The 12375-nt window shown below is 49.5% G+C and overlaps 1 protein-coding gene across 11 annotated transcripts in view; it reads left to right on the top strand.

Annotated features, from left to right (window-relative positions):
• The window catches only part of SEC31A (SEC31 homolog A, COPII coat complex component), a 36267-nt gene extending 24127 nt beyond the window's left edge, over nucleotides 1–12140 (top strand). For 2 of the 11 annotated variants that reach the window (XM_084286280.1, XM_084286275.1), the window contains 9 exons: nucleotides 1113–1205; nucleotides 1856–1964; nucleotides 2411–2722; nucleotides 5170–5217; nucleotides 6571–6629; nucleotides 7868–8134; nucleotides 8320–8439; nucleotides 10762–10833; nucleotides 11544–12140. In XM_084286280.1, coding sequence (XP_084142406.1) covers nucleotides 1113–1205; nucleotides 1856–1964; nucleotides 2411–2722; nucleotides 5170–5217; nucleotides 6571–6629; nucleotides 7868–8134; nucleotides 8320–8439; nucleotides 10762–10833; nucleotides 11544–11723 — 1260 coding nt within the window. In that variant the 3' untranslated portion in view covers nucleotides 11724–12140. Of the gene's footprint in view, nucleotides 1–1112; nucleotides 1206–1855; nucleotides 1965–2410; nucleotides 2768–5169; nucleotides 5218–6570; nucleotides 6630–7867; nucleotides 8135–8319; nucleotides 8440–10761; nucleotides 10834–11543 lie in introns of all 11 variants that reach the window. The other 9 variants (XM_084286285.1, XM_084286283.1, XM_084286284.1 and 6 more) reach the window with 7 other exon arrangements.
• The last annotated feature ends 235 nt before the right edge of the window (nucleotides 12141–12375 follow it).

Here is a 12375-nt window from a genome sequence, read left to right as displayed (position 1 = left end):
CATAGGGATGAAGATTGATGACTCTTCCTCATCGCTGCCAGTTGACCTCTTGTCCTTGCTCCTTGGCTCTTGTCCATCCGCAGGGCCAATTTCCACCAGTTTAAGACAGGTTCACACTCTTATTAGGAGACTGACCTTGGTAAGGGGCCCAAGGCTTCCTGCTTCAGTCAGTTTGCACGATGCACCACAGTTAGCAAAGACTAAGCAGCATCCTAGTTTAATGCCATCAGCACTCTGTCTCTACTTGGTAAGATTCTCCTACCTCCCTCTCTCACAGTGGCTTGTTCCAGCTTGAGGCGGCATTGCTGTAGTTGTTGTCCCTAACAGGAACATATCATTAAACTTCCACTTCCTTTTGGCATGGGATTTCACACCGTTTTTCACCTTTTTTTCAAATAAAAATGCACAAGTGATGGAGGGTGGACAAATCTTTTAGATAACTCCAGGGTTCAAAGCCTTACACAGACATTCACAGCAGTTGTTGTACAGCTGACGGCAGCATTGGCCTTGGCACTGCGCAGTGTTGGGGAAAGACACACCAAAGTTGTTAGAGCTTTCCTTCTGCCTGCACTCAGGGAGAAGCAGTTAGCATTAAGATGTTTGTCTGTGCCTATGCAAGAGCTTAGCTTCAGATTTTAACTTCTTTAATGCATCAGAAGCTCAATTTAAATGCTTTGTGTGAAGCAGTAGGTTTGAATTTAACAAAGGATTTGTGATTTCCAGCTGTGGTTAGCGATGCTCCGTGCCATGCAGTAGCCTGACGGGAGCTTCTGCAATAGGAGTGTGTAATAAAAAGGGCTTAGCAGTAGTCGTGTTGTGGGCAAACCCAGCTTCGTTGGCACATGTAACACTGCACTCGCTCCACGGCCCTTTGTAGCTTCCTCTTCACTGTGCTTCATCTTCACTCTGTGATTCACTTTGGCTCCAGTGCACGGTGATTTTAGCAGCCTCGAATGCACTTTTTCTCCTCCCTGTGTGATTTTTTTGGCTGTGTTGGAAGTGCCAGCATGCAAACCTTTCTCTGTTCACTTCTTTGCATCTCGGTTTGTGAAACCCTTTAGTCTTTCTTAATGTTTTGTTTTCCATGATTGCTATTTCTTTGTTCGATTCAGGTTAGAATTGCCCCTACTGTCACTACCTGGAGTAACAAAACTCCCACTGCCCTTCCCAGCCATCCTCCTGCAGGATGTCCCTCTGACACACAGGTATAACCTTCATTATTCCTCTCTGAGCCCCTGCTCCACCCCGTAAGTCCCCCATGTGCAGGCTGTGCGCTTGACACAGTCTGGCTCGGATAGGCGGAAGGAGCAGCAGCTTTTGCTGTACTCAGGTTTTGCTCCTCTGCATCCTCCATTATACATTTGTGTTTTTAACAAAAAAAAAAATAAAAAAATTTTCACCTTCAATCAGATGAGTGGCTTTGGCAAGCCTCACATGGTAGCTCAGGGTGATCTGAGTCCAGTCCTTGCCCCACACTGGGATGTTTCAAGTGTGAAATGTTTTTTTCTCCCTCCTCTCTCTTGCGATGCATCAGAGTTAAGGTGAAAGTCATTGAGTTGAATGCTGTGGATGGCAGGGCTCTGTCAGACTCGCTGAGCGGCAGGCAGTGCTGTTGAGGAGCTCTGCCCTCAGCAGGAAGCTGTGTGCTCCTCTGCTGCTGCTGCTGAAGTCGCGCTGCACCTGCAGGCTGTGCTTCCAGCCCCACGCAAGCGTTTGCCCCCGTGCCCGTGGCTTTTCAGGGCAGGTGGCTTCATGCCTATGAACTGGGAACTGATGATTTCGTTACAGTTCTGCCTCGGTGCTGCTGACCATCACTAAACCCTACCTCCCCCCACCCTTTTTACTCATTTCACAGGGAGACAACCCGCCTCCTCCGGGATTTATCATGCCGGGAGCCGTGAACCCCAGCGCGCCGCAGCCAGCCATGTACTCGCAAGCAGGGGCCCGTCCTGCCTACCCGCAGAGTGAGTAGCTGCAGCTCCCCGCTCCCTCCTGCCCAGCTGGACTGGCCAGGTGATAACTGGGGTTACTGGGGACAGCCGGCCCTCTCCTTGGCGTTGGGAGGGTTTAGACCAAGCCAACCTGATGCTTTTTGGCAAGAATCTCCTGAGATGACCTCGAGAGATGGGTGGAGGAGAAGCGGTGAAGTTGAAGAGCCCCAGAGCCCCCAGTGAAAGGCTGTGAGCTTGCACTGGCTCCCCGAGGATGTGGTTCACCTCCCGGGCACAGGCTTCCCGTTGATGCAAACCCTTCCAAGAGGCACCGTGGGGACTGCAGTGGTTCTCAGCCGGCTGGCAGTGCTGAGAGCACCAGGCTTTGGTCTGAGGGGGGGGGAAGGAGCAGGAAGCAGAGAAAACGCACCCCTTTGTCCTGATTTACTGACCGAATCTCTTCTTTTCTCCGTTTGTAGCGTATCAGGCCACACAGCAGTACTCTTTCGGAACGGGGGGACCAGCTCTCTATCAGCCTCAGCAGCCTCTCTCTGCCCCTGCTTCAGCCCCTTACCCCAACCCAGCCACTAACACCACCCCTCCCTACCTGCCCTCTGCCCCTGCCCACCCTGCGCCCGCCCCCCTGTACCCGGGGCAGCCTCAGCCCTCCCCCACCGGCCCCAACCCTGCCTCTTCCTTTCCCCTCCCTCCTTCTGGTGCATCCTTTCAGCATGGCAGGCCAGGACTTCCAGCAACTTCTGTGGCTTATGCATTGCCTACTGGACCAACAGGTACTCTGCCTGCAGCCAGTGACCTTCCTGCATCCCAGAGAACAGGTCTGCGCTTGGACGGGGGGCAGGCGGGGAGGGGGCGGGTTATTGAGCTCGGTAACTCTCCTACCCGTGTGCACGTTGCCTTGTGAATGCTCTCTACCAAGTTGGCTTGTGCCAGTTGAAAGCATTTCTAAATCACATCATCATTCCTGTGCATCTGGTGACGCTATGGTCGTGTCACTGCAGCCAGTGCTCCCTTGTGTCTGGCCCGGGACGTGGTGCTCCGGTACCGTCTCCTTAGGAGGCTGTCGTATCCAGCAGATGGGTGGTGGTGCAGCGTTAACCTGCTGAGGCTGGCACCCAAACCTGCCACCTGCTGAGCAAAAGAGAAAAATGAGCTTGTCCCTGTGTGGTGAGCAGCAGGTTAAGCCCAGGACCTGCAGCGTGTTTAATTCACATGGCATTCCCTGTGGCATCAGCTCACTTTTTTTTTTTCCCTAGCCACTTAGCACGATGGGGTTTACTGTAGCCATCAATGCCTTAAAAGATAATCAGAAGTGATTTAGAAATGCTTTCACATGGCCTCTTTCCTAAATGTGAATCAGAGGCAGGTGCGCGTGGCTGGCCCTGAGAGCATGTTTGAGCACACAGCAAGGTGAGGAGCGAGGGCTCCTGGCAGCCCTCGGGACTGCTGGCATGTGTTTGTGCTTGCTGTGGGACACCGACCTCGCTGAGTTTAACCCACCTGTCTTGCATCAGGCCTTGCAGGAAATGTGCTTCACATCCAGGGGTCCAGCTGGAGGGGCAAGGACCAGAGTTAGGAGCAGAGGGGCTGTCGGGCAGGATCCAAGGGATGTCTCAGGGACGCTGACGGGATGGCCTGAAGGATCCCACTGTGACCCCCTGTCGTTGGGGTGGCGCAGTGCACAGGAGGCATCTTGCCTTGGTGTTGGCAGCAGAGCTGTGAGGAGGTGCTGCAGGAGGCTGGGAGCACGCCGTGAGCACTCTGCCTTCGCTCACGGGCACGTGGTTTTGGCAGAAATGGCCTTGTGCTCCAGTGAGAAACACAAAGGAGCACAGTGAGGCGGGGAAGAGGCTTTTTCCCTCCATCCTGCAGCCACGCCTGGTGTCCTCTCTGTTACTCTTGCAGATACCCTACTGGGACCTCCCTTGGCCCTTCGTTACAGGACGAAGCACACTCTGTTTCTCAATTATACATAATTTTCAAAAAACACATAAATAGGAAGGAGGAAAAAACCTTGCCATGTACATGCTGCAATTAGTGTGCCTAGGCTTTATACGCTGTGCCAGCAACATGTATTCCAGAAAAGCAACGCTGCTTGGGGCAGGGTGCCTTGGTATGAGATCCACCAAAACTGCAGCAGTAAATCTTAGCTGTAACTGTTGTGATGCAAAGCATGGAGCTGTGCTGATCAAGGCTTTGGGGTGCTGTGTTTCTGGGTTTTGTGGTGGTCTGCTACAGGAACATCAGGTTTCACTTTGCAAATGTGATTCGTTAAGGGTGGCTGGGAGAATGATCTGAAATTCAGTCTTGAATAGCACCCAGCCTGTGAACTGGGTTGGGTTTAGAGATGCACTTAAAAATAAACAGCTCTGTTAAGACCTCAGGTTTTTTGCAAGTGTGTGCAACCTTAGTGTGTCAAGCCATACTTAGAGCTCCAGTCAGCAGCTAAGCCCATCTTCATGTTCATTTTCAGCATCTTTCTCTGAACCTGCTTTGAAGGGAGTTGTAGCTTTCAGAGTCTTGAGTCTTGTCTCATATTGTGAGCTAAGGGACATGTTTGCAGCAGAGCTGTGAGCACATCAGACCAACATCAGGGATAAGAATTGTTAAATCCTGGTGTTTCTCTTCCCTTTGAAATGGAGAACAAGGTGTTGGCTCTGTGGTGCCATCTGGATTTGCTGCCTTGCTAGCAGGCAGAGCATCTTTTTGCACAGGTGTAAGGCTCCTGCATCTCCACGGTACAGATAAGAGCCTTGACTCAGGAAAATAGGTGACATCCACCCTGAAGTCAAACTCTCAAAACATCTCCTGAAAAACTTTGTGTAATGGTAAAATGATGGTGAGAAGATGGTTCCTAAGAGCAATGGTCTGCCAGTTGTGCTGGAATGGCCTGCAGGAATAGGAAATGAGAACACAGGAAGAGACAAAGAAGTGGGCCAGGACTCCGCAACTTCTCTTAGAAGTGACTAGAAACAATTTTACTGCATGGCGAGAGGAAGGGATTTGTTTTTGGGGTAGACAGACAAAAAGCAATTTCACAGGGTGGGTTGGTCAAAGGATTCCTGTCTCAGTTGGCATTTTAATTAAGTTAGACGTTTTTCTCCTGACTTCTCCTGCTTATTGAAACTAAATTGCTAATTTAAAATTACAGGCAGATTGTCTTATCAGTTTTGAAGAAAAACTTTTTTTTTTTTTGGTTCTCTTTGCATTTTATCTGCAGAAAACCTACCAGCTCCAGACCAGGCCTCTCCCCTGGCAGGTGAACTAGGTACCTCTTAGGCTGGAAATGATTACAGCCCCTACGTGAAATTAATTGAACAAACATCAATAATGCATACGTTTCTCAGAGAACATTAAGTGCAATGCTGTTTGCCAATTACAATTTAATCAAATCAAATTTTAATTCCTTAATTAAAACCAATAACAACATGTCTGGAGTTTTTAACCACAGAATCAAATGCTGTTTTGCCTTTTTTTTTTTTTTTTTTAAAGCAAATTATTCCAGGAAATTAATATCAGACGGGGAGGTTTTCTTAATGTGCTAGCACTATCAGCACTGCAGAAGTTAGACTTGCTGTATCAGAAATACTCTGGGAAGGGATTTTGGCGATAGGGAGGAGCAGAGCCCTGGGGACGCTGGTGTTGACTTTGGTTCACAAGAAACCAGATGTGAAAGGGGGGTTAATTTGCTTTTCATTTACCCCGCCAACGTGCTCTGGATGTGAAACTCGTTCAACAAAAGCCCAGGAGAAAATGAAATTCCAGATCACTTGAACGAATTCTGCAGTGGTGTTGTGTTCTTCTGTCCGAGGCGAATTGATCGTTTGCTAAGTGAAAAATGCTGTGGTGAAAAAATCCACTGGGCAAGGGCTTGGGTTGGGCTTTCTGTGGCTTTGTGCAATAAATCCTGATGGCTTGTCGAGCCCACGGCTGACAGATAATACTGTGGTCCCCACAGCACATGCTCTGTGCTGAGACGGGACCCATGCCTAACACGCTGATTCTGTGCTTGAGGAGCAAAAGGGCTGGCACAGAGCACTGCCCTGGCCTGGGAGTGGGTCTGCTCAGCCATCCTCTGTTGTTCTTCAGCTCACAACAAATTGTCTGTATTGGACCAGGCTACATTTGGTCGCCTTGATCCAGCAGCTCTGCTCTGCCTGCAGGGCACAAAGCGCCCGTAAACCTGCTATCGCTGGCAAGGGAAGCCTGGCTTTATGGCTCCGTGTGTCTCCGCGGTGGCTGGGTGATCTGGGCTGGAAATGTTTAAGGCTCCCCTTGCCTCTTTTATGCCTGTAATTACCGTGTTGTGTTGCTGGGGAACACGTATGGAAAAAAAAAAAAGACTGACTAATGTCATATGGGGAGGAGAAAACTTCGCAGATAACCGTCAAGTTGCCTTAACACAGGCGGTCTGCGTAGCAGAGCTGTGTTTGGGCCACGGTGTAGGCAACTGCCTGCCTTTTCATGGGGTCCATCTGTTGAAAGCAGCTATCTGGCAAGAGATGTGCTGTTTAAAAAAGAGGCTGTGCTGGTGGAGCTGTGGCAGGGAGCCAGCCGGGCTGGGCTCAGAGGCAGCACTGTCCCTGAGGTACTTACCGTCTCTGTTTTCTTTCTGTCCCAGGGCCTCAGAACGGCTGGAACGACCCTCCTGCCCTCAACAGGGCTGCCAAGAAGAAAAAGGTATTCAGTCTGGGGAGCCCTGCCTCGAAACAACCGAGTGCTGACCATTTCAAAAGCAGTAATTTAACCTGCTCTGGGGAAGCTTGTTGGCAGGAGAAGGCAAAAGAAGGGCTAGCTGCAAACAAAAGCCACGCCGTGTGAACAGAGCGCGGCCTTCCTGCGTTTGCACTATGCAGTATCTCTCTCAGAACGGTTAGGCCTCTAGAGAAGGTGATTTTGTGCCAGAGTTGTTGTTAATAACAGCATTGATTCTGGTTTGAATGAAGAGAATACCTTGGACCATGTTCGTTGCAGCAAAGCAGATGAGTTTTTCCAGAGATGATACTTAAGCGAAACGATGAGGCTGTGCAAATTGTTATAGATTAATGGTGGTGCTGGAGCTGAGAGAAATTTATCCTGATTAAGGGGTGGACCTTGAGAGATCTGCCAAAAGTAAGATAATTTTTGTGGTACAGACAATGTAGTTCTGTAAAAAGAACGTAGATTGTAGCAGGACAAAATAACTGGGGATGGTTGGCACAGAGCAGAGCGAGCCTTTTCGTCCCCTGGTGCTGCTTTTATCTTGCCCATCTCCCCAGCAGTCAGCATCACTTGCAGGTGCTGCTGGGAAGCAAGACAGTCTGGAGTATGTGGAGTGCTCATCACAAGGAGAAAAAGCTGGAGCAGGCAAGATAAGGTCTGTGCCAAGGCGAGGGCAGACGTCCCCTGTGAGCCTGGGGTTCTGGTCTCTGCAGCTGTTTTTGAAGCTGTTGGAGGACAGACCAGGGGTGTTTTGAGTGCTCCTGGCTGCCCCGGTGCTGGGACGTGTCCTACAGGCAGCACGCTGCCTTTCAGGCCTCCAGGTCCTTGGGTAGGAGGGGAAGAGTTGTCAGAGCAGCTGCCAGATCTGAGGGCTTGAGGAAAAATCCTCCTGCGAACAGAACAGGGCCTTTGCTGTCTTGCATTTCATCCTGCAGAATAATTTGCAGCCGTTTTCTCCATAACTAAGGATTTACTATTTTGCTCTCAGTCTCCCGTTGTGATTCGCTGTATGCATAAGCATACAAACACTAGCAGCTCATTTTATTGTCTCTTCTCCCTACCATATGTTTCCGAAATACCCACAAGTAGAGACTGGGATCCCATGTTGCCATCGTGGGGTATCGCCCTGTGCCCCAGCTGCTGGGGTGGATTAGTTGGTGGGAGCTGGATGCCTTGCTGTGCCACCAGCCGTGTTGACACTGTTCCTTCTCCCCCAGGTTCCCGATAACTTCATGCCCCCGGTACCCATCACGTCGCCCATCATGACCCCGCTGGCAGACCCGCAGTCCCAGATGCAGCAGGCCCCGGCGCCGCCCGCGGGCGCTCCCAGCTTCCAGGCTCCGCAGCTCCCCGCGGGGCAGCCGGCGCTGCAGGGCCCATACCCGCCCGCCCCACAGCCCCTGGGGCCGTGCATCGTTCCTCCTGCTGCCTCCAAACCCAGCACCGAGGGGGCTCCGGGGGCCCCGATTGGCAACGCCATCCAGGTAAAGCAACCCCGCTGTTTGGTGGGGGGGGTGGATGCCAGCAGAGCCCCGTGGGGTGGGAGGCTTGCTGTACTTCAGAGGTGCTCTGCGGAGGTCTTAACGCTGGTTTTGTGCAGTTGGGTTTAGGTAAAAAGGATGGGTGGTGGCAGAGTGACCTGGGAAGCCTGACTTGCTCTGTTTCTCAGCACGTGCAGGCACTGCCAACAGAGAAGATAACCAAGAAGCCCATCCCTGAGGAGCACCTTATTCTGAAGACCACGTTTGAAGCTCTTATCCAGCGGTGCCTGCTGTCTGCCTCCGATCCAGTAAGTCCCTGCAGTGTTCCCAGAGCCTCCCTGTGTTGAGGAGTGTGCACTGGTAGCTTCAGCCAGGCTGGCCATCACAGCCCGTCAGAAGGCTGCTTTGAGCAGCCACGAGCAATGTGTAGAAAAGCCACGCCATCTCCGAGCTTCTCACTTATCTCTGTGGTCAGTGAAGAGCACACTGCCACACAGCCCTGATGCTGATGGGTCACCTCACGCCTGCTGCGTGCTGAAAGGTGGATGGTGAAGGCTGGGGGTGTCAGGAGGGCCCTCCATGTGCTCGGTCAGCAGCCCAGACTCACTCTTCTGTGCTACCAGGAGCTGAGCTGTCGGAGAGCTCTGTGGCTGTGTCAGTGTATTGGGCACTCGACGCCACTAGCGTGAGGTCTGCTGTGCCATTTCAGCTGGCTCTGTAGTTTTGACTTGATGTTGCAGGTACTTCTTTCCCCCTTGGGTCTCAGTGCAGCAGTTTCATAGTGGACTCACCTGACCCCTCCTTCACAGAACTTTTTAGAGGCCATAAACCCTGCTTTGGGGGCAGCCCATAAGGTTCAACAGCATTCAACAGCTCAAAATCCTGTTTTTAAAGGTTACCCTGTAGAACAGGGATAGAAGCCAGATACAGCACAGGGCCCTCTGACCTTTTATTCCTTGAATGAGTCTTCCCTCTTCTCCTAGACACACAACAAAGGCAGAAGCATTCAGTTCACATCTGTACCCAGGGATTGCTTCTCTGCTCTGCCAACACAAATTGCGTCCTTGCTTTTTGTACAGTCTCTATTCTTAGGCAGAGCAAGCATTCCTGGTGTGTGACACTGAGAAACACTGCCCTGACTGTTTCCAGCAGTTGTTGTCGGCACACACGCAGGCACTGCTCGGTCACTGTTATACCAGGGGGGAAAAGGGGTGGATGAAGAGCATCACTGCTTAGGGCTGGAATGGGAAGCAGGGAGTCAGGAGAACAAACAACTTCAACTTGTGCCTGATTTCCTGTGGCTGGAGAGATGTATTGCTGCATGTGGGGCACAATTTATTTTTCTTTTCCTTGGCCATTTGTAAAATCAAGTAAACTTGTGGGTCTTTTAACAGGTTTTGAAAGAAATGTAGGAAGGTCATGTGTCCGAGGGCATTACCAAGTCCAAAAGACCATTCCTTAGCTGTTCCTAGCATGCTCTTTCTGTACGTGCCTCAGTCCCTTGACAACATAACCACTGCTGAGGGTACTTAAAAGTGGCATGAGAGACCTGTGGCCTGTGTTCTCCTCTCTGCCCTTTGCCATCCAAGCAGCTTCCCCTAATTTCTGGCACAGCAGGCAGCCACCTGCCTGTCTTTATACCTGAGCTGGAGCGTTCCCTGACGTTTGTTTTCTCTCTGCAATTACTTAACCCAGGGAAAATTTCCCAGTAGCCAGGCAAGATGGCACTAGCCTAAATGAAAATGTATTGATGTGTGTGCTGATGGAGGAGAAAGTTCCAGTACTTAAGTGCACTGATACCATTTCTACCGCTATTGACCTTCTACTTCTTTTTGCTTTTGTAATTGTAACCTAGATGATTTATTTCTGCTGTTTCTCATTATTTTGGACTAAAATCTTTTCTTCCGTAGCTGTTTGTAAAAACAAGTGGATAAAAATGCATTTCCGTTGCAGTGGTGCTCCATGTGAAATTTAATGGGATTATTTTAATAGTCTTTTGTGGTAAAGTCATCCCAGAGACACCAGTGGGTGGTTCACTCTATCACGGAAGCAGAAAGGATCTTTAAGAAGTTAGGGTTAGGCTATTAGTTTTTCTGTTGACAGTGAAGACTTATAAACAAGCTTTTGGTTTTACGAGTCATATAATGAAAATTACAGCTAGGATTTGCTGTAAATGATAATGGAATTGTGCACACTCAGGCTTCAGTGACTGCATGTGCCCTTAAGCTCTCCGTGACATCATTAGATATTTAATTCCAGTAATATTTTTTCCAACTGTTACAGTGCTTTGCCAGTGACCCATAAAACAATGCTCCTGCTGCAACTCGTGCTTTTGTCTCTTGGCACACCAGCTATAGCTGCAGGTTTTGCAAGTGTCCCTTTGGATGTACCTGTAAAGCTTACTGTACCTGAGAGGTCACGAGAACAGTTGCAGGTGGAGAGCTACAGTCATATCATCTGGTCTTTCCTAGCAAAACCAGGGGAGAAAAGTACAGAAAAGAGTTAAAATTGTGCATTAAAATGTTTTCAACCAAGGAATTTGATGGGTTATGTGGACTTCTTTGCACTGGAATCAGCTCAGAACGGTGTCCTTACTCTTGCTAGTTCTTAATGTGTTTTTCTTTTTGCAGCAAACCAAAAGAAAACTAGATGATGCGAATAAACGCCTTGAATGTCTATACGATAAACTTAGGGAACAGACAGTAAGTTTGTGTTTTGTTTTGTTTTTTAACACTTCACCCTCCATCAGATACTGCAGGTTATGGCTAAGAATTGGCCTGGCCCCCTCTGCAGTATGTAGTCACTGACCGTCCATTTCTGGAAGTGTGCTTCAGATGTGCCTATGCAGGCTTGGCAGTGCTGTGGGGTCACTCTGCTTACGGGGGCCCTGCACAGGGACTGAGGGCAGAGCCCCTTGCAGTGGGCGCTGGGTGAATGCATCAGGAGGGTCCCAGTCCCCAGCTGGCAGAATCAGACAACAGAGTTTCCCCACTCCCAGTAGGGAATGTGAGATGCATGCAACCTGGAGTCAAAAATAAATAAATAAAATAAAGTTGCAGGCATTTGAGGCTCACAAACTTGGTTGGAAGTCAGAAGTTTGAAGATCTGGTAGCTTTTCCGAAGGCTTCCAGAAGGTCTGTGGTAGAATAACAGACTGGCTTTATCTCTCTTAGCACCTCTGTAGTGCTGTCTTCTGCTTGAAGGCTGCTGTTGCATTTGCCAGCAGCTGTGCCCAGGGTGAAGCACCTCCAAAGATTGCTGTCCTTAAATCAAGGACCTAATTCCTGCACCTTCTCGAGGGCCAGAGATGGCACTCAGGACTAACGAGCACTGTTACTATTTCAGGACTTAAGTTGTTGTAGCATTGTTACTTTTTCTCCATGCTGAGCTGCGTTGTCTGGCTTCCTTACAGCTCTCTCCAACCATCATCAGCGGTTTGCACAACATGGTGAAGAGCATCGAAACCCGCAACTACGTGGAAGGACTGAACATCCATACACACATCGTCAGCACCAGCAACTTCAGCGAGACCTCGGCTTTCATGCCGGTTCTGAAAGTTGTCCTCACCCAGGCCAATAAGTTGGGTGTCTGAAGAAACCCTATGCTTGCAAAGCCTGCGATGGAGGCTTATCCAAAGAAGTGCATTTCTACAGCAACCATGCAGGAAGCGGACCAAACGCTAGTCCTCACAGCATGTTGCAGTAGAGCGCTGACAAATGGCATTACACTCTCCCTGCAGAATATTTTAGGTGGGCCTTGGAGCCCTGGTGCTTTTCTTTTTATTTTAATCGTTCCCTCATCCCTAATGATCGGTCCACAAATAGTGTATTTAATGGATGATAGCCCATACTGTCGGTTTTTAGATGCATGTTATACTGCTAAACAGCGGCTTTTAATAACAGATGTATGTGTGAAAACAAAAAGATAGGTTGTGTATCAGACCCTAAAACAGATTCTTCCCCTGCACCCCACTGTTCCTTATCCACCAGATTAAAGAGTCTGATCCTATTATCAGTGTATTTGGTCTTTCATTTTATGAAGCTGCTTGCAGATCTGTTATAACAATTTACATGTTAAATAGCTTAATTTTGCACAGGGGCAACCAAGCAAAAAATAGAGGCTACTGTGATATTTTCAATAAACGTTAATTTATTAAAATGTGTCTTGATGAAGTGCAACTTGGAGAGTTTGAACCTGGATTACAGTGGGGCAGCTTTATCTTGCTTCGGAGATGCAAGGAGATG

This window comes from Netta rufina (genome assembly GCF_964035555.1).
Source record: "Netta rufina genome assembly, chromosome: 4".
NCBI lineage: Eukaryota > Metazoa > Chordata > Aves > Anseriformes > Anatidae > Netta > Netta rufina.
This window is presented reverse-complemented; position numbering and strand designations above follow the sequence as displayed.